The 22082-nt window shown below is 44.5% G+C and overlaps 1 protein-coding gene across 7 annotated transcripts in view; it reads left to right on the top strand.

Moving 5' to 3' along the window:
• Positions 1 to 22082, top strand: part of HIC1 (HIC ZBTB transcriptional repressor 1) — a 161088-nt gene that overhangs the window by 133451 nt on the left and 5555 nt on the right. For all 7 annotated transcript variants that reach the window (XM_068120741.2, XM_068120737.2, XM_068120738.2 and 4 more), the window contains 2 exons: positions 19228 to 19962; positions 20616 to 21129. In XM_068120741.2, coding sequence (XP_067976842.1) covers positions 19250 to 19962; positions 20616 to 21129 — 1227 coding nt within the window. In that variant the 5' untranslated portion in view covers positions 19228 to 19249. The remainder of the gene's footprint in view (positions 1 to 19227; positions 19963 to 20615; positions 21130 to 22082) is intronic.

Genomic DNA, 22082 nt, shown 5'->3' with positions numbered 1-22082 from the left:
ACGCTTCTAGATGTTCTGAACTCAGGTGATCGGAAATGCGGTGGCTTTGTGAGTGAGGTCCAACGACATGGTGCGGAGGTAGCGCAGTCATCTCTGTGCTGTCTATAGTCTGGGTTTCATTCCCAACCCGTGTCAGATTAGAGCTTCACAGGGAGTTGGGAGTGTGTTATATCATAAAGTGTGCCGTCCCTTGGATCAACGTCAAGCCGGGTGTTCTGGCCGATGGCCTTAGTTTCGTGGACCTTAAAGATCTCATGGAGTCTATCAACGAAGAGTGAACAAGTTACAAATTCCTGCCTAAATCACCTTCAGTCAATGTCGGTCCTGGACAGGCAGTTTGTGAAAGACTTGGGACACAAACTTTCCCCAATCGATCCCACAAGGTAGAGGGAATAATTGGGCCTGTTAAAGATGTAATAGTAGTAGCAATGTAAAACTTTGAGCACGATTCTCTGATCGAGGCCTACACTGGAAAATGTGTTGCGTAGACTGTAGAACATTTCTCTAGGGGTTGTGTGCAACTTGTGTTTCATATAAGATAGTCTGGATACACATTGATAGCTTTGACAATACAAAAGCATACTCAGTCTCATGAACCCTCAAGCAGCTGCCCTCTGCCCTCTATACCTTTCCCAATTGGCCAATAGTGTTTATGCCATTGACCAATTGGCCATGGGCACATGCCATGGTGAAATACAATACGTCTGGTTTTTGTGACACACAATATGTGGTTCATGATGTGTTAGTTGCTCAACTTGTCCCACACACCACATTAACATGTTGCACACAATGAACTCGGTGAAGGTTGGACATTGTATGCCGATGTTTACAGATGGTTTGAAGTAACCGAGACAATTTGTCTCGATCCAAATCGTCAAATAACTGAATGCATCTTTGGCTGTGCCGATAGTATCAGGAACACTAAACCAAGCGTGTTATTTGAGTAACCGGATTGGCTTGTTTTGGTGTTCCAGTTTGAATACATAGCTGATGTTGGTAGGATCCAAGATTTAAATCCCCTCTATAATAAGGGTTGTTCAATAAGTTATTGGAATGAAGTGCTCACACTCGTCCCAAGAAATGGCGACTTTTTATTATTTTTCAATATAAAGGAATATAATATGAGGAATTTTACCTTTCTAATTTATATAATAAAGCAGGACTGTCTGTCTGTCTGTTTGTCGGTGTCCGAACTACTCCCTCAGTTTTGGGGCTAGCCCCACCAAACTTTCTGTGGAACCTTTTGGGATCCCAGCGGGTGTTCTAAGGTGGGTGGGAGGTTTCATAAATTTCTCAATACAATTATGATTTTGAGTTTCCGCCCGTATAAAGATGCTCTCTCTCCGCATGTAAACCCATTCACGGGTTCGGCATTTGTGCTTTCGCCATTTACCGCATGTGGAAACGTTCGAGATCTTGCGTTTCCACCCATATGACGCTGATCTTTCTCCACATGCAAACACATTCGTGGTTTCAGCAATGTCTCAATACAAATGAGATTCTTGGTTTCCACTCGTGAGATGCGCAATTTTTTTTTTTAAACAAAATTTCTCTTTTGAGGTTTCAGGCTCCCACCCTCGTGTAGCACGGGTACCTCGATAGTTACAACATATATTGAAAAAGCAAAAGCGGAATTTCTTTGACCATTTGTGATTATCTCATTCCAAGAACTTGGAGACAGCTGGTATGGAGTTTGCCTGAAGCATCTAGGATGATATTCGAGTAAATCGGCATTTTCCAGCTAAGATGAGACGTGGAGGAATACATCTACCATTTGAAGTAATCAATAAGGAGTCACAGAATAGCTCAAAGGTAGCATACAAATTCCTAGCCAAATGGCTGTGCAGATAGTATCCTGTCTGATAGCCTTAGTTGGTGGACGTCTCAAGGCCACATATTTTTACTTTTACTGTTGTCTATCGGAGAGCTCCTCTCTGATCTTAGTCTGGGTTTGATTCCTGATGTGACTATAAACTGCTGGGTTGATGCTTCTCAGGCAGGGTGTGCATCACAAAGGGCACTGCCCCACGGATGGACATTGAGCCGGATGTCTCATTTGCTGTCATTACTTGTTGGATGTTAAATATCCCACAATGCCTTTCAACTAAATGCCATCTGCTTGGAAATCAGCCAACATCACCGCTTTACACAAAAAGGTGCAAAAACAGATCCTAGCAACTACAGACCAATCAGCCTTCTCCCAATTATCAGCAAAGTCATAGAATCCATCATTGCTTCGGATATGAAATCTTTCCTCTTCTCCAATGGCTTGATCTCTGATCATCAATTTGGTTTCAGACCTGGTCACTCTACTCTGGACATGCTGCTTCTGCTGTCTCAACAATGGATGGAGGTCCTCAATGCCAAACAGGAAATTATAGCTGTCTCCCTCGACATATCACGTGCCTTCGATACGGTCTGGCACCCCGCTCTGCTCACCAAACTCTCCTTCTTTGGTATCCATGGAAATCTCCACGCATGGCTGGCGGACTTCCTCTCTAGTCGTAGTCAACGTGTGGCCCTGAATGGGTTTCTCTCATCTCCTCTTCCTGTTCAGGCTGGAGTTCCCCAAGGCAGTGTTTTGGGCCCTGTCCTTTTTCTGGTCTTTATCAATTAGTCCAGGCTTTATCAATTTAGTCCCTGGTGTTGGGCTAGCGGCTAGGGTGCCGGCTTAGGATCCTAGGATCCTGGGTTCGAATCCCGGTCAATCGCTGAATTAATGCCAGGGGGGTTGACTCAGCCTGTCATCCTTCCGAGGTCGGCTAATTGAGTACCAGTTCACTGGTAATTCCCTGCTTGTCGTTAAAGGCGGCAAAAAGGGTTGGCGTCAGGAAGGGCATCCGGCCGTAAAACATTGCTTCAAAAAGGGGACCGAAAAACAACAACAACCACAGTTCCCGAAAAAGGCCAACCCCCGCTTGCGGGGAAAAATGGCCTCTAAAGGTGGTTATATTATTTTATCAATGATCTCTCCGACTCTTTTGAAAATCCTCTCTATCTCTTTGCTGATGACTCCACTCTCTGCCGCTCCATTCCTCATCCCTCAGATCGGCAGTCCGCAGCCTCCTCACTCTGTGCAGACCTGGACAAAATCACTGACTGGGCAAACAAGTGGAACATGTCTTTCAATCCTGACAAATCTCACACTCTTACGATGTCTCTCCGAAAAGACCGACTGGACAACCCTCCCATCCACTTTCTGAATAATCCTCTCCAAGAAGTTCTGTCACTCAAGCTTTTGGGTCTCACTATCTGCCATGATCTTTCCTGGGAAAACCATATTTCAAATTTGGCCTCCAAAGCCAGTCGCCGACTGGGCATCCTCCGTCGTGCAAAGTCCTTCCTTGGCACACCTGAGCTCCTCACCACATACAAGGCTTTCATCCGCAGCTCAATGGAATACTGCTCTCCCCTCTGGGCTGGTGCTCCTGCCTCACACCTAGCTCGTCTTCACGCTATTGAAACCAAAGCGTTCAGAATCATTGGAATCTCCCGTGATGAAGCTACCTCCGAGGGCCTTTCACTTACTCACCGCAGGCAGTTTGGTGGTCTTTCTGTCTTCTACCGACTCCTCTCCAGCCTTGCGCCTCCAGCTCTCTCTGGGCTCTGTCCCCCAAATATTCCTAAAGGTCGCACAAGACCTGCCTGCAACACTCTTATGGTTAAACTGCCAAAATCAAGACTCTCTGCTCACCTTCACTCTTTCATTCCTGTTTTCTCCTGCCTCTGGAACAAACTCCCCCACTCCCTTCAATCCCTCACCTCCCTCCAGGTCTTTAAAACAGCTGTTCACCACCATCTCTTATCTTCCCCCATCCAAAACCTTAATCTTTTCTACCCCTGCTAATTTCACCCCAAATCCTCTTTTTTGAAATACGAACTTCTTTCCTGGAAGTCCTTGGTGTCCTTGTGTTTTATACTTCTCCCACCCCCCCCCCCTCCGCTTCCCACGCCGCCTCCCCCCAAGCCCCCTCCCTCCCACACATTCCCGATGTCCCTCACAAATGTTGTGTTTATGTGCTTCCCCTTCTCTCCCCATCTTGTCTACCGCTCCCCTTTTTATATACTTTGTTTGTTTGTCTGTTTGATTTGTTTGTGTGATAAATGTTAGCTCTTTCACGAGCCTCGATTATGTATACAAAAAAACAAAACAAAAAAAGCAACAACTAAGAATAGGTGAGTTATTGCGGTGCCCTGAATAAATTAAAAATTCCTGCCTTAACCTACAGGGTTACTGCATCAGTGGCACAACAGATGATGCAACCAGTAGGTTGAATATGCAATTGGATCCAAGCTTTGCTTGAAGAAATTGAAGAAATTTGCACCACCACTCCCCCCCCCCCCCCTTCCCATGCCTCCTCCCCCCAAGGCCTCTTCCTCCCACAGATCTCCCGATGTCCCTGTTCTTTACTGTTGTACTTGTATCCTTCCCTCTCTCCCCATCTTCTCTCCCGCTCCCTTTATCATATGTTTTATGTGTCGTTTGTTTTTATGTGATTAATGTTAGCTTTTACACGAGCCTCGATCTTGTACACAAAAAAAAAGAAAAAACAGAAAAAAACAGCAAAAGGATCCAGTGGCTCTCATGAGTTATCTGATGTACTTTTCCTTGCTGTCCTGCCACCCTGATGAAACAAATGGTGAGCATGTGATGTCTTTATACATGGATATCTCAAAAAGTTGTAGACAGATTTTGACAAAACTTAGTGGACAGGTTGGGTGTGAGACAAGGAAGAATTGATTAGATTCAGGTGAAGATCTGGATCCAGGACCGGCCTGCCTATCAGTGGGATACTATAGGTAAACTGTTCAGCCTGGCGGAGGTATGCGCTCTACCGAGTGCCGGTGTAGTTTATAGATTTTTATTGTTTCACATATTCAGGTTTAGCCTGGTGTTGGCTTAGCGGTTAGGGTGCCGGCTTGGGATCATAGGATCCTGGGTTCGAATCCCGGTCGATCGCTGAATTAACGCCAGGGGGGTTGACTCAGCCTGTCCATCCTTCTGAGGTCGGCAAATTGAGTACCAGTTCACTGGTATTTCCCTGTGTGTCGCAAGAGGCGACTAACTGGGTTGGTGGCAGGAAGGGCATCCGGCCATAAAACATTGCTTCAAAAAGGGGACCATGGTGCCCGAAAAAGGCCAACCTCTGCTCTGCAGGGAAAAATGGCCTCTAAAGGTGGTTCTTCTTTTTTCTATATTCAGGATTACATAATTATTCAGGATTACATAATTATTACAGTACATGGTGCTTATGGTATTCTTCCAGTGCCGTTTAACCACGCACGAAAACAGCAACTGTGTATGATCTTTCTCACTTTTAACCACCACGTAAGCACTGTACACTGAACGCTCTGCCCCAGAGCAGCTGATTTCGCAGAGATACAAATACCTGCTTCACTCATCACATTTTTACACATTAATGAAATCTAATGAGTTTGTAACCATCATTTTAATGTCCCTTTTCTATACATTTCACCTATAAACGATCATTTTTTTCCCTCGTCCTGTGTGTGTGATCTGAAATCTGCGATTATCAACAATTACCGGAAAAAAAGAAAATCTGAATCCTGCAAAGCCAAAATATTACATATGTATATTTAAATTTATGATGCTTGATTGAATGTATTATATCTGTATTTTTAATATCTTTAGTTATATTTATTCTATTTAGAATATTAATAGTTATAATTACCGGTATATTTATTAGATTTATATTCACAAGACTTTCAGTTATGTTTATGAGTCCCCTACCAGTTTCACAGGAGGGGACTATAGGTTTGCTCTCCTGTCTGTCTGTCCGTCCATCCGTCTGTTTGTCTGTCTCAACTGTGATTTTCCAGATTTTTTAAACCTACATTTTAACATATTCAACTGAAACTTGGTACATGGCTTGATTATGATAAATTACAGAACAAGTTTGAGTTTTGAGGTTTTTCATGAAGTTATGCCCTTTTTGGACTTAAAAAATATCGCGTATTATACAAGGGTCAGGTTTCCGGACTTTAACATATTACTGACCGGACTTACTCTTTATACCAGACTCTTTACTTACCGGACATATATGACGGACCGGACTTACTCTTTAACATATTGAACTGAAACTTGGTACATGGGTTTATCATACTAAAATACGCAATTTGGTCTCTGTCTGTCTGATGATTTTTTGACCGTGATACATTCGATCGTTACTTATCCAATCTCAACCAAACTTGACAGGATGACGAAGGGTTACACATTGAAGGTTGTAGCGCATTCATTTGCCCCCCTCTCCAAGGGTTTTTTTTCCCCCAAGCGGGTTTTCCCCTCTATTGTCACTAATGGAGCTGCGTGTTGGCCCAACGGCCCAACGGCCTCTACCAGAGTGTAAAATATTATAAACCATAAGCACATATGATTAGCTTTTTAAACAGTCGCTAATGCTTTTTATAACAATAAACAAAAAAAAATTGAGGAATCCGGACATCACTCAAGGCTTATCACGTCGCCGAACGCACACGATCGTAGATCTACTGTAGTCTATATACCCAACATGGAATAATAACACGATCCTTCCTGCCGCAAATGTGGACTTCTTCCAAGGCGTTTTTTGTGGTGTTTTTCCAAAGCCGCTTCTCATTACACAGGTACTAACAACACTTATGATAATGGCATAATACTAGTACCCGACTGCAAAGCCGCAATGCGCCGGCAAAGCCAAAGCCTCTTGCCACTATTTTACCCATCACTATGGCATTAGTAGGTTAGGTAGTTGGTAGTAGGTAGGTGTAGTCGGTACCGTACCTAGTTCAAAATGACACCATTTGCATTCTGGATGAGATTAAAATTTATAAAATTTCCTTCTTGATTAATTCGGTGAATTCCGTCTCAATTTCGGATATTTCCGGCCGTGAAAAACTATGCCCTACGGCCGCGAGATTTCTAAAAAACAATTCTTCGTCAATTTTAGAATATTTGACGCCGTTTTCAGCCTTCGAAATGTGGTAAAAAAGCTTTTTTGAAATACTTTTTCAAACGCTCGAATCTCATTGGTTCCGGTAATTGGTGACGATTTTCGTTGAAGATAACCAGGGACCGTGCGGGCCCGGGGAACGAGGTTGGTCTTAAAATATTTTAATTACAAATTAGAGGTGCATAAGAGTGTGAATCAAACAAAGACGGGTGAAACAAACTCCGATTGAACTTTTTCGCAATTTTTTAATGCATACTTCCGCATCCGGAAGATGGCGGCCTCCATTGAGTGATTTGGTTTTTGAAATATTTTTTCAAATGCTCGAATCTCATTGGTTCCGGTGTTTGATGACGATTTTCGTTGAAGATAACCAGGCCCATACGGGTCAAGGTTGGTCTTAAAGTATTTTAATTACAAATTAGAGGTGCATAAGATTGTGAATCAAAAAAAGACGGGTGAAACAAACTCCTATTGAACTTTTTTCAATTTGTTATGCATACTTCCGCATCCGCAAGATGGCGGCCTCCATTGAGCGATTTGGTGCGTCAAAGCTTGGAATTCTCAAGGGATCCAGCAAAATCTGGCTTTTCAACATAATACGTACGTGTTTATTCACAACACCGGCTTCGCCGGCTATTAATGATGTATTTACAATGACCTGATCTAACATGTCATAATGTCATGCACGGTCTGATCCTTTCAATGACCTAACATGTTATAATATCATGCATGTTCTGATCCTTTCAATAACCTGATCTACCATGTTGTAATAGCATGCATGTTCTGATCCTTTCAATAACCTGATCTACCATGTTGTAATAGCATGCATGTTCTGATCCTTTCAATAACCTGATCTACCATGTTATAATATCATGCATGTTCTGATCCTTTCAATGACCTGATCTAACATGCTATAATATCATGCATGTTCTGATCCTTTCAATAACCTGATCTACCATGCTATAATATCATGCATGTTCTGATCCTTTCAATGACCTGATCTAACATGTTATAATATCATGCATGTTCTGATCCTTTCAATGACCTGATCTAACATGTTATAATATCATGCATGTTCTGATCCTTTCAATGACCTGATCTAACATGTTATAATATCATGCATGTTCTGATCCTTTCAATAACCTGATGTAAGAACCACCTTTGGAGGCCATTTTTCCCGGCAGAGTGGGGGGTTGGCCTTTTTTGGGCACCTTGGTCCCCTTTTTGAAGCAATGTTTTATGGCCGGATGCCCTTCCTGCCACCAACCCTGTTAGTCACCTCTTGCAACACACACAGGGAATTACCAGCAAGCTGGTGCTCAATTTGCCGACCTCGGAAGGATGACAGGCTGAGTCAACCCCCCTGGTGTTAATTCAGCGATCGACCGGGATTCAAACCCAGGATCCTACATATTGGAAAAGTAATAATAATTGGCAATAATAAAAAGTATAATAACATGACTCCCCCCTGCCGCTCCCATAGTGAGCGGGTGTACTAGTTATGATAAATGACAGAAACTGCAACTTATTCTGTAGCTTTGGATACCTAAAACAATTTGTCCTACTGTGTGTGGCTCACAATTGCTGAGTGCTTGGAACAAGGACATTCATTGGGACCAGTAGGGGACATGTATTGGCGTATTGTAAAGAATATTAACAGTCATCATTATATTTACTAGATTTAAATTCATAATACTTAGTTATGTTTATTACATTTAGAACATGAATAGTTGCTGATTTTCCTCCAATAAATGTCCCGGGCGTTTACCTTTTCGACGTTACTCCGAGGAGGTGTGCGTATCGGCTACAGCATCCTGCAGGTGGCCCATCCGCTAGCATTACATTACTTGTTGGATGTTAAAGGTCTAAGGTGGTTTATCATTTTTGTATCTTTAGCGAATTTCCATTTTATTTCACACAACGAAGCAATTTATCGCAATGAATTCACATACTTGTGCATGACACATTACACGAACCTAATGGAGTCATCCCTATCATAGATGGGTTCATCAGTCGCGGCACTGTCAATGGACCTTCCCTTCATTATAAGTATCCACTGGACTTTGCCTCCACTTTTAGTATCGACACCTCTTTCAAGGGACAGAGAACATAATTGAACTCATCTCATGTCAATCAGCAGAGAGCATCAAGCGTGTGACTGCCTTGCTTCGTTTTCTGTACGACTAGCCGTGCATACCTGTTGCCTCACTGACGGATTTAATAATCAAAAGACAGCATGTTGCATTTCGAACATATTGCATGTCTATCTGTGAGTCTCAATGGTAATTATAAATGAAGCAAAACACACAAAAAAGCAAATCACAAAAGCAAATGAAGCAAATCACATGTAATTGTTGTTGTTGTTGTTGTTGTTGTTGTTGTTGTGGCTATGGTTGTGGTTATTTGTGTACTCCTTCCATGTACTGTATATGTTTTTGTTGTGGCTATGGTTGTGGTTGTTTGTGTACTCCTTCCATGTATTGTATATGTTTTTGTTGTGGCTATGGTTGTGGTTGTTTGTGTACTCCTTCCATGTACTGTATATGTTTTTGTTGTGGCTATGGTTGTGGTTGTTTGTGTACTCCTTCCATGTATTGTATATGTTTTTGTTGTGGCTATGGTTGTGGTTGTTTGTGTACTCCTTCCATGTACTGTATATGTTTTTGTTGTGGCTATGGTTGTGGTTGTTTGTGTACTCCTTCCATGTATTGTATATGTTTTTGTTGTGGCTATGATTGTGGTTGTTTGTGTACTCCTTCCATGTACTGTATATGTTTTTGTTGTGGCTATGGTTGTGGTTGTTTGTGTACTCCTTCCATGTATTGTATATGTTTTTGTTGTGGCTATGATTGTGGTTGTTTGTGTACTCCTTCCATGTACTGTATATGTTTTTGTTGTGGCTATGGTTGTGGTTGTTTGTGTACTCCTTCCATGTATTGTATATGTTTTTGTTGTGGCTATGATTGTGGTTGTTTGTGTACTCCTTCCATGTATTGTATATGTTTTTGTTGTGGCTATGGTTGTGGTTGTTTGTGTACTCCTTCCATGTATTGTATATGTTTTTGTTGTGGCTATGATTGTGGTTGTTTGTGTACTCCTTCCATGTACTGTATATGTTTTTGTTGTGGCTATGGTTGTGGTTGTTTGTGTACTCCTTCCATGTACTGTATATGTTTTTGTTGTGGCTATGGTTGTGGTTGTTTGTGTACTCCTTCCATGTATTGTATATGTTTTTCATGCCTCCGCTGACGAAGTCGACAGATGCATTATGTTTTCGGGTTGTCTGTCCGTCCGTCCGTCCGTCCATGTGTCCGTGATGGGTTTTTGTTGCTGCGGTAACTTGAGAACAGCTGAAGGGATCTTAGTCAAACGAGCAAAAATGAATTGATTATATTACGAGGTCAAAGGTCAGAGGTCATGTTAGGTAAAAATTCTGTTACTGCTCTAACTTGTGAACCAGTGATGGGATTTTGACAAAACTTGGTATAAGTATAAATTATGATGAAAATTTGAACTGATAATATTTCGGCATCAAGAGATGAAAGGTCAGTGTCTGTAATAGTTTTTTCATTACCGCGATAGCTTAAAAACGGCTAAAGGGAACTGAGTCAAACTTGGTACAAGTATGTATAATGATGAAATGAAACAAAACACAAACATATGTATAATGATGTAATAATGTTGGTGGAGGCATATCGGTCGACGTCGCGACGTCAGAGTGCCCTTCTAGTTTTCATCTGTTGAGAAAACATTCATAATATGTAATTCATGCTGACACTGTCCGGGCCCTGTACGCTTTTCAAGGTAAACCGATCCTGAAGTGAATGGGATTCATACAGATAATTATTTCCACCACTGAAGGGGTGTGGAGGTTATGTTTTCACCACTGCCAGTTTGTTTGTCGGTGAGCAGGATATCTCAAAAAGTTGTGGATGGATACAGTATAATAATGGCATGCAAATGGTACGTAATTAATAGACGTACTCACAATTATTGTTACCCCGGCCCCGCCACCACCAGGCTGATTGACAGGTGTGGTCCCGCCCCATGTCTGTTTGTCTGTGAGCAGGATATCTCAAAAAAGGTATGGACATATTCAGACGGAACGTGGTGGACCGGTTGGACGTGTAACAAGGACGAGTGTATTCGATTTTGGTGAAGATCTGGATCTGGATCCGGATCCAGATACAAAAAAAAAATTTTGGCTGCTTGTGTAGCCATTCGTGCACCGCCTCTCGGACCTCTTCGTCGGATAAGAAAGTGGTTCCACCAAGCGCCTTTAAGTGGTCCAAAGATGTGGTAAACCGAAGGGGCGAGGTCTGGGGAGTAGGGTGGATGAGGAAGACACTCAAAATGCAGGTCCTCGGTTGATGAAGCTGTAGCGTGGGCAGTATGGGGCCCAGCATTATTATGCTGCAGAAAAACACCGGTAGTGAGTAGTCCATGACATTTTGATCTGATTGCTGGTTTCAGGTGATTTTTAAGGAGGTCGCAGTATGATGCACTGGTGACTGTGGTCCCTCTGGGCATGTAATGCTCCACAAGTGGGCCTCGGCTATCACAGAAGAGCGTCAGCATCACTTTTCCAGCAGACGGCTGTGTGTGGCATTTTTTGAGCTTCGGTGAAGTTGAATGGCGCCACTCTTTGCTTGCCCTCTTCGTTTCTGGCTGAAAGTAGTGGACCCAGCTTTCATCCCCAGTCACTATGCGCTGTAAGAAAGCTTCGCCTTCTGTTTCGTAATGTCGCAGCAGTTCTTCACATGCGTCCACTCGCCGTTCTTTCAGTTTGGGTGTGAGTTGTCTAGGCATCCACCTTGCAGACACTTTGCGGAACCCCAGCACGTTGTGAATGATTTGGTGTGCTGAACTATGGTAATGCTCAATTCGGAGACCACTTCATCCAGTGTAATGTGACGGTTTTCCCTGAGCACATGCTCAACTCCTGCAACCATTTCTGGTGTGTCGGGTGTGTGAGGCCGGCCCGAGCGAGCAGCGTCTGCCACACTGGACACCACTTTTAAACTTCCTGTCCCAGTCATACACCTGCTGCAGCGATAAACACGCGTCACCATATTGTATCTTCATTCTACGATGGATTTCACTGGGATTCACACCCTCACTTCCCAATAAACGGATGACAGAACGTTGCTCCTCCCTGGTGCATGCTTCTAAGGGAGCCACCATCTTGGAACTTATCTAGTGATGTCATACACTCAATGTTGCCAGATCTAAAACAGGCAAAACATGACTCTTACCCATAGATATAACATATGTCGTCTACAATTACACACATTACATTCTCAAATTTATATCGCCATTTTAAGGTTACTTATTGACTGGCTCTCGTATGTATGTATATATATATATATTGTTGTGGTTCTACGCCGCCCTACTTCCCCTTACAAAGGGGGGCTTAATCCCCTTGTTCTTTCTGGGCCTGGCGGAACCAAGACTTACAACGTCCCTTCCGGACAAACGCGGAGTATGGTCCCGGGACCACTTCTCGCTCGTACCTAAGTCCCCGCGCTGCCCTGGAAGCGAGGAAGCAAGCCTCGCACGAGCCACGTGTGGTTTGAGTACGCCGAGCGGATTGAGTACCACGTGGTCAGTGCAGTCTTAATTAGTGGAACCCGATTCGAGTGATCCTATTCGTGCCACGCTTAGCCAATGAATAAACCACAGAAACGATCAAATGGAAGAAAGGAAGAACACAGGTTTAATTATTCCCACTCGTATGTACAATGATCAGGGACGCAGAGACGCAGAGCAGCCTTAATCAGTCTTTGCTTATTACCCAGACAACGGGCCCGTCACACTCACACAGGGAATTGCAGATGGGTAGATGTTCCCCAACACGTCGACGTGGTTGTCCAGAGACGGTCCTCGTCCGGCTCTCCACGGCCCCAGCACGTCCTGTGAAGATGGTAGCAGGCGATGGCAGGAACCCGTAGCGCGTCTCCCGAACAAGGCAGATGACGAGGTGGAACGGTAAAGGGCGGGACTCTCAGCGCGGCTGGCGATTACTCAGCCGTTCTCACTCGCGCGACTTAAATGCGCTGTATATCGGTTCATGCGCGTCTGGCTGCGCCCGCGTGTCTTTCACAGTTCGCTGCCAACTCTTCTTCCTCGATCCTCTGAGCTGGTTAGTGCGCGCGAGTTCCTTAGTGCTAGCCCTTTCGTCAATCCTTTTCGCGCGTGTCCTTTGACGCTCTCCACTTGCGAGTCCTTTCAGGCAGCAGTCCTTTGTTCATCGACTTTCCCACGCTAGTCCTTTGCATCGAGTCCTTTCGAGGGCAGCGGGTTTTATAGCTACGCCCCCCGAACCTTCTGGATCCCTCTCAAACCCTCTCACCACGCCCTGTGACGCCACGCCGCCGCCACCACCTCTGAGCTCTGATTGGCGGCTCGTGCTTACCGTCAGCGCTTCTGCCGCTCCGCCTCCTGACCTTCCTAGCCTGCCTCGTGTTAACTCGCCCAAAATGAACCCAAGTTAGCGCAAAGGGGCATGAGGCTACAGACGCTGGATTGTCGGTGACAGTAGGGCCTATTCTCTTGGCTCTACTCAACGCAGAACTAACAATGGAAAAAGGACTAAGCTTACAAATACTAAGAGATAACTATACTATCGCGAGGCTACATGTTGCTTGTGTGACTGACTGTGAGGGGCAAATTTTAACCTTTATTAGACTCACTGTACAAACTCAAAACCGCAACAATATATATATATATATATATTATATACACACACACACACTGTCTGATCAGTTAGCCTCAATGATCAATTTATATCCTCTAATTTATAGCAGTTTATTCACCGCGCCATGCACGATAATGTGATAAATGACATCTAACCCTCTCCCTCTATCTCTCTCCAGTGCCATATTATTAACATTTTGTTGGTATGTCCTAAACGTTTTGTTGGGATTTACCCATTTCCCATCCCCCACCAGTGAATGATCCTGCAGTGTCCTTCATAAAGGGTAGGCAAGCTATCGCCGGCATCCTGGCCAAACACCAAATTCCTGCCCAAACATACAGGTAGCATTGCATCAATCGCATAGGGTTGTGTCCTTAACCAATGATGCTACCCCACAGTCTTGTGCTGCATACGAAAGAATAAGAAGACAAGTCGGGAGACGACGATGGTTCACGAGCGAGCGGTATTCAATGACAAAAGTCAAAACCGACATTGAAAATATATAAATAGGAATGTATTACCTGTTATGAGACTAGTTAGCTACACAATACCGAAAATTCGGTTCGATTCCGACAACTTTGAAAATTTGATCTTTGTGACCTTGAAATGTCAAAACGAAGGTTACTGACCTTGAAATGAGATAGAAAATAATGTATAATCAGTTATGATGTTAGTTAGCTACATAATACCGAAAATTCGGTTCGATTCCGACAACTTTGAAAATTTGATCTTTGTGACCTTGAAATGTCAAAACGAAGGTTACTGACCTTGAAATGAGATAGAAAATAATGTATAATCAGTTATGATGTTAGTTAGCTACACAATACCGAAAATTCGGTTCGATTCCGACAACTTTGAAAATTTGATCTTTGTGACCTTGAAATGTCAAAACGAAGGTTACTGACCTTGAAATGAGATAGAAAATAATGTATAATCAGTTATGATGTTAGTTAGCTACATAATACCGAAAATTCGGTTCGATTCCGACAAGTTTGAAAATTTGACCTTTGTGACCTTCCAAGGTCAAATATTCTGAAATTTGTTGGAAAACTTGTATTTCATGACGTATGTGATAATATAAGATCATGTACGACATTCACCCTATCAGGAAGCGAACAATGTAATAAAACCATCAAAAATCGACTTTTCTAAATTTCGTGACCTTGTGACCTTCACCTTGGGGCGACAATGAAAAATCGAGCTCCGTGGGGCGAGACACATGACATTGGCCTAACCAAATACCGAAACCCCTGTCAGATTCCAACAAACCCCTCGGAGAAGATGTAGCTTGAACTCGATTACCCCCTAAAACGACATCTTTTTCGGGCGTCGCTCCGCCCACAATGGGCGCAATACGCCCACTCGAGGCAGGACACAACTAGATCATGATATCAACCTCCCGCCCAAGTTTCATCAAGATCGGATGATATCATCGGGTAGTTATGCTGCGGACAGACAGACACACACACACACACACACACACACACACACACACACACACACACACACACACACACACACATACACACACACATACACACACACACACACACACACACACACACACACACACACACACACACACACACACGACGAATATTGTGGTCATTGTGTTTGATAACTCATGAACCAATTGCCAGTATATAAAGTAACATTTCGATAGTGCTGGAACATGTGATACTCCTCCCACCCCTCAATGCTTTCCTCAGTACGACGACATCACAGATATAATATGCAGGTGCAATCTTACATGACTTCAGAAGTATTTATAATGGACCCCAGTCGATTTGAAATACTACTCGGAAAAACATACAATCGAGTACAGTTATGGCGGACATGACAAATGTCCATCACGAATATGGAGACAAATATCCGTAGATCACAATGTTAAAAGAATCATGCGAAACAAATTGTGTATTAGCAGAAATTGTTGTCGTGAAGGTGAAATAGTCCAAAATGACAGAGTCAATGACAAGTCAGTCCAGAGCAGAAGGAAGGCTTCCCTCAACTCACATTCACAGCATTGGGAAACTCCGCGCTTGCCGAGTGCAGGTGGACAGGAGAGTTTCAGTAGGAATTTGTATTTGTTCAGTGTGGTGGAGGTAAAAATGGGGTCGGGCCTAATAAAAGATATCCACCTTCGGGGCCCTGCCACTTATTAAGGTCAGGTTTATGTTCGATTATAGTATCAATAATTTGGCGATGCTAACCCTCCTCTTGTTTGTCACTTCCATCTTCCCATGTTGCCCTAGGGGTAAACATCATCCCTGGTTCAAACCCTACACTGTATACTTAGTGTGTGCCGGTGGCTATTTGCCATTTTGTTGAACGTGTGCCGTCGTGTACAATATTGCATCAAATAGAGCATTCTTATAATGAAAGCACCACATTGGGTGTTTGCCACCGGAGTGAGTAAGGGCAGGGGTGAGGGAGAAGACTCATTGGAATCACTCATTGGAACTCATTTCAGAATCATTGGAATCTCCCGCGATGAAGCTAACTCCAAGGGCCTTTCACTCACTCACCGCAGGCAGGTTGGTGGTCTTTCCGTCTTCTACCGACTCCTCTCCGGCCTTGCACCCCCAGCTCTCTCTGGGTTCTGTCCCCCAAATATTCCTACAGGTCGCACAAGATCTGCCTGCAACCCTCTTATGGTTAAACTGCCAAAATCAAGACTTTCTGCTCACCTTCACTCCTTCATTCCTCTTTTCTCCCACCTCTGGAACAAACTCCCTCACTCTCTTCAATCCCACTCCACCCTCCAGGTCTTTAAAACAGCTGTTCACCACCATCTCTTATCCTCCCCCATCCAAAACCTTGATCTTTTCTACCCCCGCTAATTTCGGTCCCCATGTGTTTTATACCTCTCCCCCCCCCCCTCCCCTTCCCACGCCTCCTGCCCCCAAGCCCTCTCCCTCCCACACTTCTCCCTGCTCTCAAATGTTGTGGTTGTGTGCTTCCCCTTCTCTCCCCATCTTGGCTTCCGCTCCCTCTTTTGTATATTTTGTTTGTCTGGTTGATTTGTTTGTGAAATAAATGTTAGCTCTTTCACGAGCCTCGATTCAGTATACAAAAAAAAGAAAAAAAAAGAAAAGACAATTGAGGACAGAGAGGGCCTAAAAAATGCGGTCATTTTTACTTACGTAATAAGTATACGTATTTCCTCGAAGTTTTAGAAGAGCTGCCTTTTGAACCTTTTACACTCGTTTAGTATCGAAGCTTTACCGGTGGCACTCCACACAACCTACCTAGCAGATTGGAGTAAACCTGTAAAGGACCGTCCCGATGAAACGCAGCTTCGACGTGTATACCTGTGCACCATAGTCCAAGGGCATTCACAGGCTTTCAACATCTTTTATTTGAATCGTCCTTCATGAAGGGCCAAACTTCATTTAATTACCTCCGCCACCAAAGGTGGATGGAGGTTATGTTTTCATCGCTGTCTGTCTGTCCGTTTGTGAACAAAATATCTCAAAGTTGTGGACGGATTCGGACGAAATTTGTCAGAGATGTATTGTATGTGACACCGACGAAATGATTCGATTTTGGTGAAGATCCGGATTCGGATCCGACTAGTATCATTTTTTAAGTGATTCTTCACTATTGGGAGATCGGGCCAATAATGATACATAGCAGGATATCTCAAAAAGTTGTGGACAGATTTGGACAAAACGTGGTGGACAGGTTGTGTGCCTGACGAGGACTAATCATTTCGATTTTGGTGAAGATCTGAATAGGGATTCGGATATGAGAATTATTTAATTTCTAAGTGATTCTTCACCTTTGGGAGATCGGGACAAAAACTATACATTGCGGGATATCTCAAAAAGTTATGGATGGATTTCGACAAAACTTGTTGGACAGGTTGTGTTTGTGACAAGGACGAATCGATTAGATTTTGGTGAAGATCTGAATATGGATTCGGATCTGAGAATTATTGTCCCCCGTCGCACCGCGGAGCGAAAGGGGGACTATGGTTTTCTGCGTGCGTCCGTGCGTGCGTGCGTAAGCAAAAGACCGAATTCTAATTTGGTGTGCGGGTGCAACCCACGTCAAAATCCAAGATGGCCGCTGCCATGTATGTCTGAACCTTGTGAGCGGAATATCTTGAAAAACAAGCGAAGTACCAACTTCTAATCTGGTGTGTGGGTGTATCTCGGCATAAGGGAGAACGCTATTGAAAATTGGGTCGCCACGTCAAAATCCAAGATGGCCGCCTCCATGTATGTCTGAACCTTGTGAGCGGAATATCATACCACAGCATGTTTTCTGCGTCTTCCACTTTGTCAACTCACATCACTTCCCCGACGGGGGACCTCGGCATAACGCTTCTTTAAGTGATTCTTCACCATTGAATGATACGGCCAAACAGGTGGAGGTATATGCTCCCTACTGATTGCCGGTCTAGTTTGGGATGTAACTCTTAGGTCACAGGTTCGAGGTAAAGTTTTGGATGTAACCCTTGCGCCGGTGGTTTGAGGTGAAGTTTGGGATGTAACCCTCAGGTTGGAGGTTTGTGGTGAAGCCAGCACCATGCTCGTTGCGTACCTTCCGCAAGCCAAGCACCTGGCATGGGGGAAAACAACAGAATGTGGTTATAGAATTATCGATGTCGTATTTGCACTTTGTCTGCATTTCCAAGGATGTGGTTTGTTGTGGCTGAACTGCTCCCGTGGTGTTCATTTTACTCTTAAAAGTTTTTGTTTTTTTGCATTCTCTGTCCTAAAGGGGAACAGGTTGAAGCATTTGTTTGAATCCAGTCCATGGTGCATTCATCATCGTATTCACATTTGTGTAATGATCATGATTTAAGCACAATCGATTTTGCTCCCCTCTTTCCTGCACACCCCACAGCCCCACACACACCACATTGTTAGGATTTCTTTAGCTTGTGCAGTTTTCTCTTGCTGTGACCCCTTATTCTGAGAAATGCATCCGTCCTGATGAGAGGCTATAAACCAAAACCGGTTACGTTTTAACTGGACCAAGAATATTCACTTTGCTTTGGTTCAAAGAGGAGGTGGCGGGAGTGGGGGGTGGGCTGTTTTAAGCGCCCGTGTTTTGTAGGAGAGCTTTTTCTTTGTTCCACTCTTGCTCTGGCATGCCTTTCTCAGGCTGCATACCCCAGCCATTTTTGTGTAAAGTTTGGTCGACCCCATTTGACCCTTGCTCTATTGCCCTCCCACCTTCCGCCACTCCCTATCCTACTTACCCATCTCCCATCCCCCACCTCCTCTCTCTCTCTCTCTCTCCAGTGCCACATCCTTCCGTCTGCTCCCCTCCCTCCTCTCGGCATCAATCCATCCTCGCCACCTTCCATCTTTTTACGTTCCTGACTTTAGCGTTTGTATGCAAAACACAAAGCTCTTGGAATAGCCCATGGAACTAAAAGAGGTAAATTTGAAAATGCATTATAGGTCAGTAATATGTCATGTACAAAGTTGGAATGATGGGCCAAACCTGATGAAAAGTACAGTTGAACTTGCAGATTGGAGTTACCGTTTAAATGAAGTGCATTCGCGCAAATAATGCCAATGTTTGTAAAGTTTTTCTTTTCTTCTGCAATATGTCTGTTTGCAGCTCAGAGCAACGGGAGCCCACCATGGAGCTCCCAAGCCACGCCAAGCACCTCTTGGGCCAGTTGAACAAGCAACGCAGCAAAGGCTTCCTGTGTGATGTGGTCATCGTGGTGGAGAACGCCTTGTTCCGTGCCCACAAAGCTGTCCTGGCAGCAAGCAGCCTCTACTTCAAATCACTAGTCGTGCATGATAACCTGATCAACCTCGATTCGGATGTCATCACCCCTCCGGTATTTCGAGCCATCTTGGAGTACATATATACGGGCCGTTTGGCGGCGGTGTACGGAGCGGTGGCTGCCAGTGGGGGATCAACCTGCGGCGGTGGAGTGACGACACCAGTGGCTTCTGAGCCAGGATTGGCTGCTTTACTGACTGCAGCCAGCTACCTCCAGCTGCCAAATCTCGTGGCTCTTTGCCGGAAGCGGCTTAAAAGGAATGGGCGACTTGGTCCTCCGAGGCAAAACAGTGGTGGAGCTGGTGGTGGTGTGGCAGCAGTCGTCACACCTGGCCATGGGCTATCTGGTCTTACGAGTAGCCCTCCACCAGCAAGGGGGCCACAAGACTTATTGGCATCGGGCTGTGGGCCAGAGGATGACGAAGATGATGAAGATGATGATGAGGATGAAGATGATGAGGAGGAGATGGAGGAAGATGAAGGCATTGAGGCTAAAGAGGAACCAAGGACACCAACAAAGACTGCTGTAATTCAAAACTACTTTTCTACCTCATCTTGCAGGTAGGCCAAAACCATGTGGTGCTTGCAGTGATGCTAACCTTTAGCACGGAAGTATTAAGTATCTCCATCTCCTTCCTGGAAGTATTAACTACGTCTATTCGCTGTACTGACCTTTCGTACTGTCCAAGTGCTTCGCCAAGTACCTGTCATCTCGATGGCCTACTCCAGGAACACGGATTGAACACTTGGCAGTACATTGGACCATTGCAATGAATGTTGATATTTTACTTCTCGTCCCAGACATTGTGTTGTAAAATCATACTGATGTTGATTGGAAAAAAACTTTGGACTTGATAAGTTGCTCTCCCACCTGTGCAATCCAAGGTTTTTTGGGTGTCCCAATCCCAAACGGCTTCGCTTGTTATCTTCATTTGTTGTGCTTGCTTGTCAACCAGTTCTAAGGCAAAGCAGAGCAGTTCCTGTGAGGTCTTAAATTTTCAACCTTGGGTTTCAAAACACACGCTTCTCTGGCAATGCTATCACCTATTGTTTTTCTTTCAGTTAAGCTGAAGTTTTTGCCTTAAGTAAGCTTCTTCACTTGTTTGACACTGATATTTTGTAATTTTTTCTTGCTTGATCTATTGTTTTGCTATTGTCAAAAGTCACCAGGTGTTAAAATGTTGCGGTGGTGACAAATGTATGGCCCGTTGCAGAATGGGAGATGTGTCTCGAGCTGGGGAGATCCAGAGGGTTGGAGAACTGCTCACAATGAGTCCCGGCGTCGGTGATTTCTACCTCGGAAGAAGTGCCGGGTCCACGGGTGGCACGACCACCGAAGAAGTCGGACTGGATCTCCGCGGCGGGCGCGGCAGCTCTGCGGAACGTGAACGTCCACAGCTCGTCGGTCTCGATTTGACTAAAAAAAGCCCCGTGCGGGCCGGCCAAGCGACCGCCGATGACTGTACGGTTCCTCGCCCGCCCTCAACACCGTTGGCTGGAGAGCGCGCAGGTACCATCGAAGACCGTAGCGGTAACGCACAGATATCGCAGCAGCAGCCGCTTTTACAGGGTGATTGCAGCGATAGCTTTAGCCTGCTTCGGAGACCCGAAGGCTCGTCACCTGTCCTCCGTTGCTCACAAGGCATAGGCACAGATGGCCTCGGCCTCAAAACTGCCAGAGTGAAGCAGGAACCTGGAGCTGAGCAGAGCTGTGAGCGCAAAGATCAGGTGAGGTTTGGAGATGAGATTGGGGTGTTGGAGCCTTTGACTGCCCTTTTCTGTTGGCTTGACTCATTAAGATTTTTTTTGCCTTATTAAAGATCTCCGAATGCAATTCTGGGGAGGAGTTGGAAAAATGGAAGGGTTTGGTTAGAGGGCGATGGGGAATGGGAAGTGGAGGTCCGAGAGAGGAGGAGGGGACAATGTTGGATCAGAACTCGATACGTCTTCCTTTTTTTTTCTTCCACTCGATGCTGTTTGATGAAAAATTATTCAGAAATCCTACCTGTGCACCACAAAACCAAATGTCCTTGGCATAATGTCTTCAAAGGCCTTGGGGATTAATCATAGTTGGTGGTGGTGAGCGTGCGTACGTGTGCGTGTGCATGGACAATTGGTGAAATGCAATGCATGCACGTCCTCAAAGCATCCATGGTCCCTGGGTTCTGCACAGATCCTGTAGCAGGCCACCTTGGTAGCTTATCTTGGAATGTGCGAATTGGTAACGATTCAGCATCGTCCTTTGGTATATGATGACACGGAATAATAGAGGTGGCGATAAGGTATAGCCCAAGGTCACAGCTTTGTGCTACTGAGATTGGAAAGGCCATTTTCAGGTTTAAGGTGAAGGTTCCAAACAGGCTGCTGTTTGTTGGTCATGTGGTTGGAATCTCAATAATTATGCTTCAGATGAGGACAGCTCTGTGTATCGTGATTCGATTTGCATGTTCTCATTGCTTTGCTGTTTTGTGGGACACATTTCAGGATCTCTGTGGTCTGCTATCATTTGTAAGGTGTCTCTCACAATCTTACATACTGGGTGGACAAAATATAATACTTGGACCAGTTTAGTGAGGCATCAGCTGTGATATACTTCAGATACCACGTAACACACATTTGATCATGGTTTACCTTTTCATAAACCAAAGTAGGAGATCGAGTATGCTGCTAAAGAGGAAAGG

Source organism: Myxine glutinosa, chromosome 6 (assembly GCF_964187855.1).
Source record: "Myxine glutinosa chromosome 6, kmMyxGlut1.1, whole genome shotgun sequence".
NCBI lineage: Eukaryota > Metazoa > Chordata > Myxini > Myxiniformes > Myxinidae > Myxine > Myxine glutinosa.
Note: the sequence above shows the minus strand (reverse complement) of the source record. Positions and strands in the feature narration are given on the sequence as shown.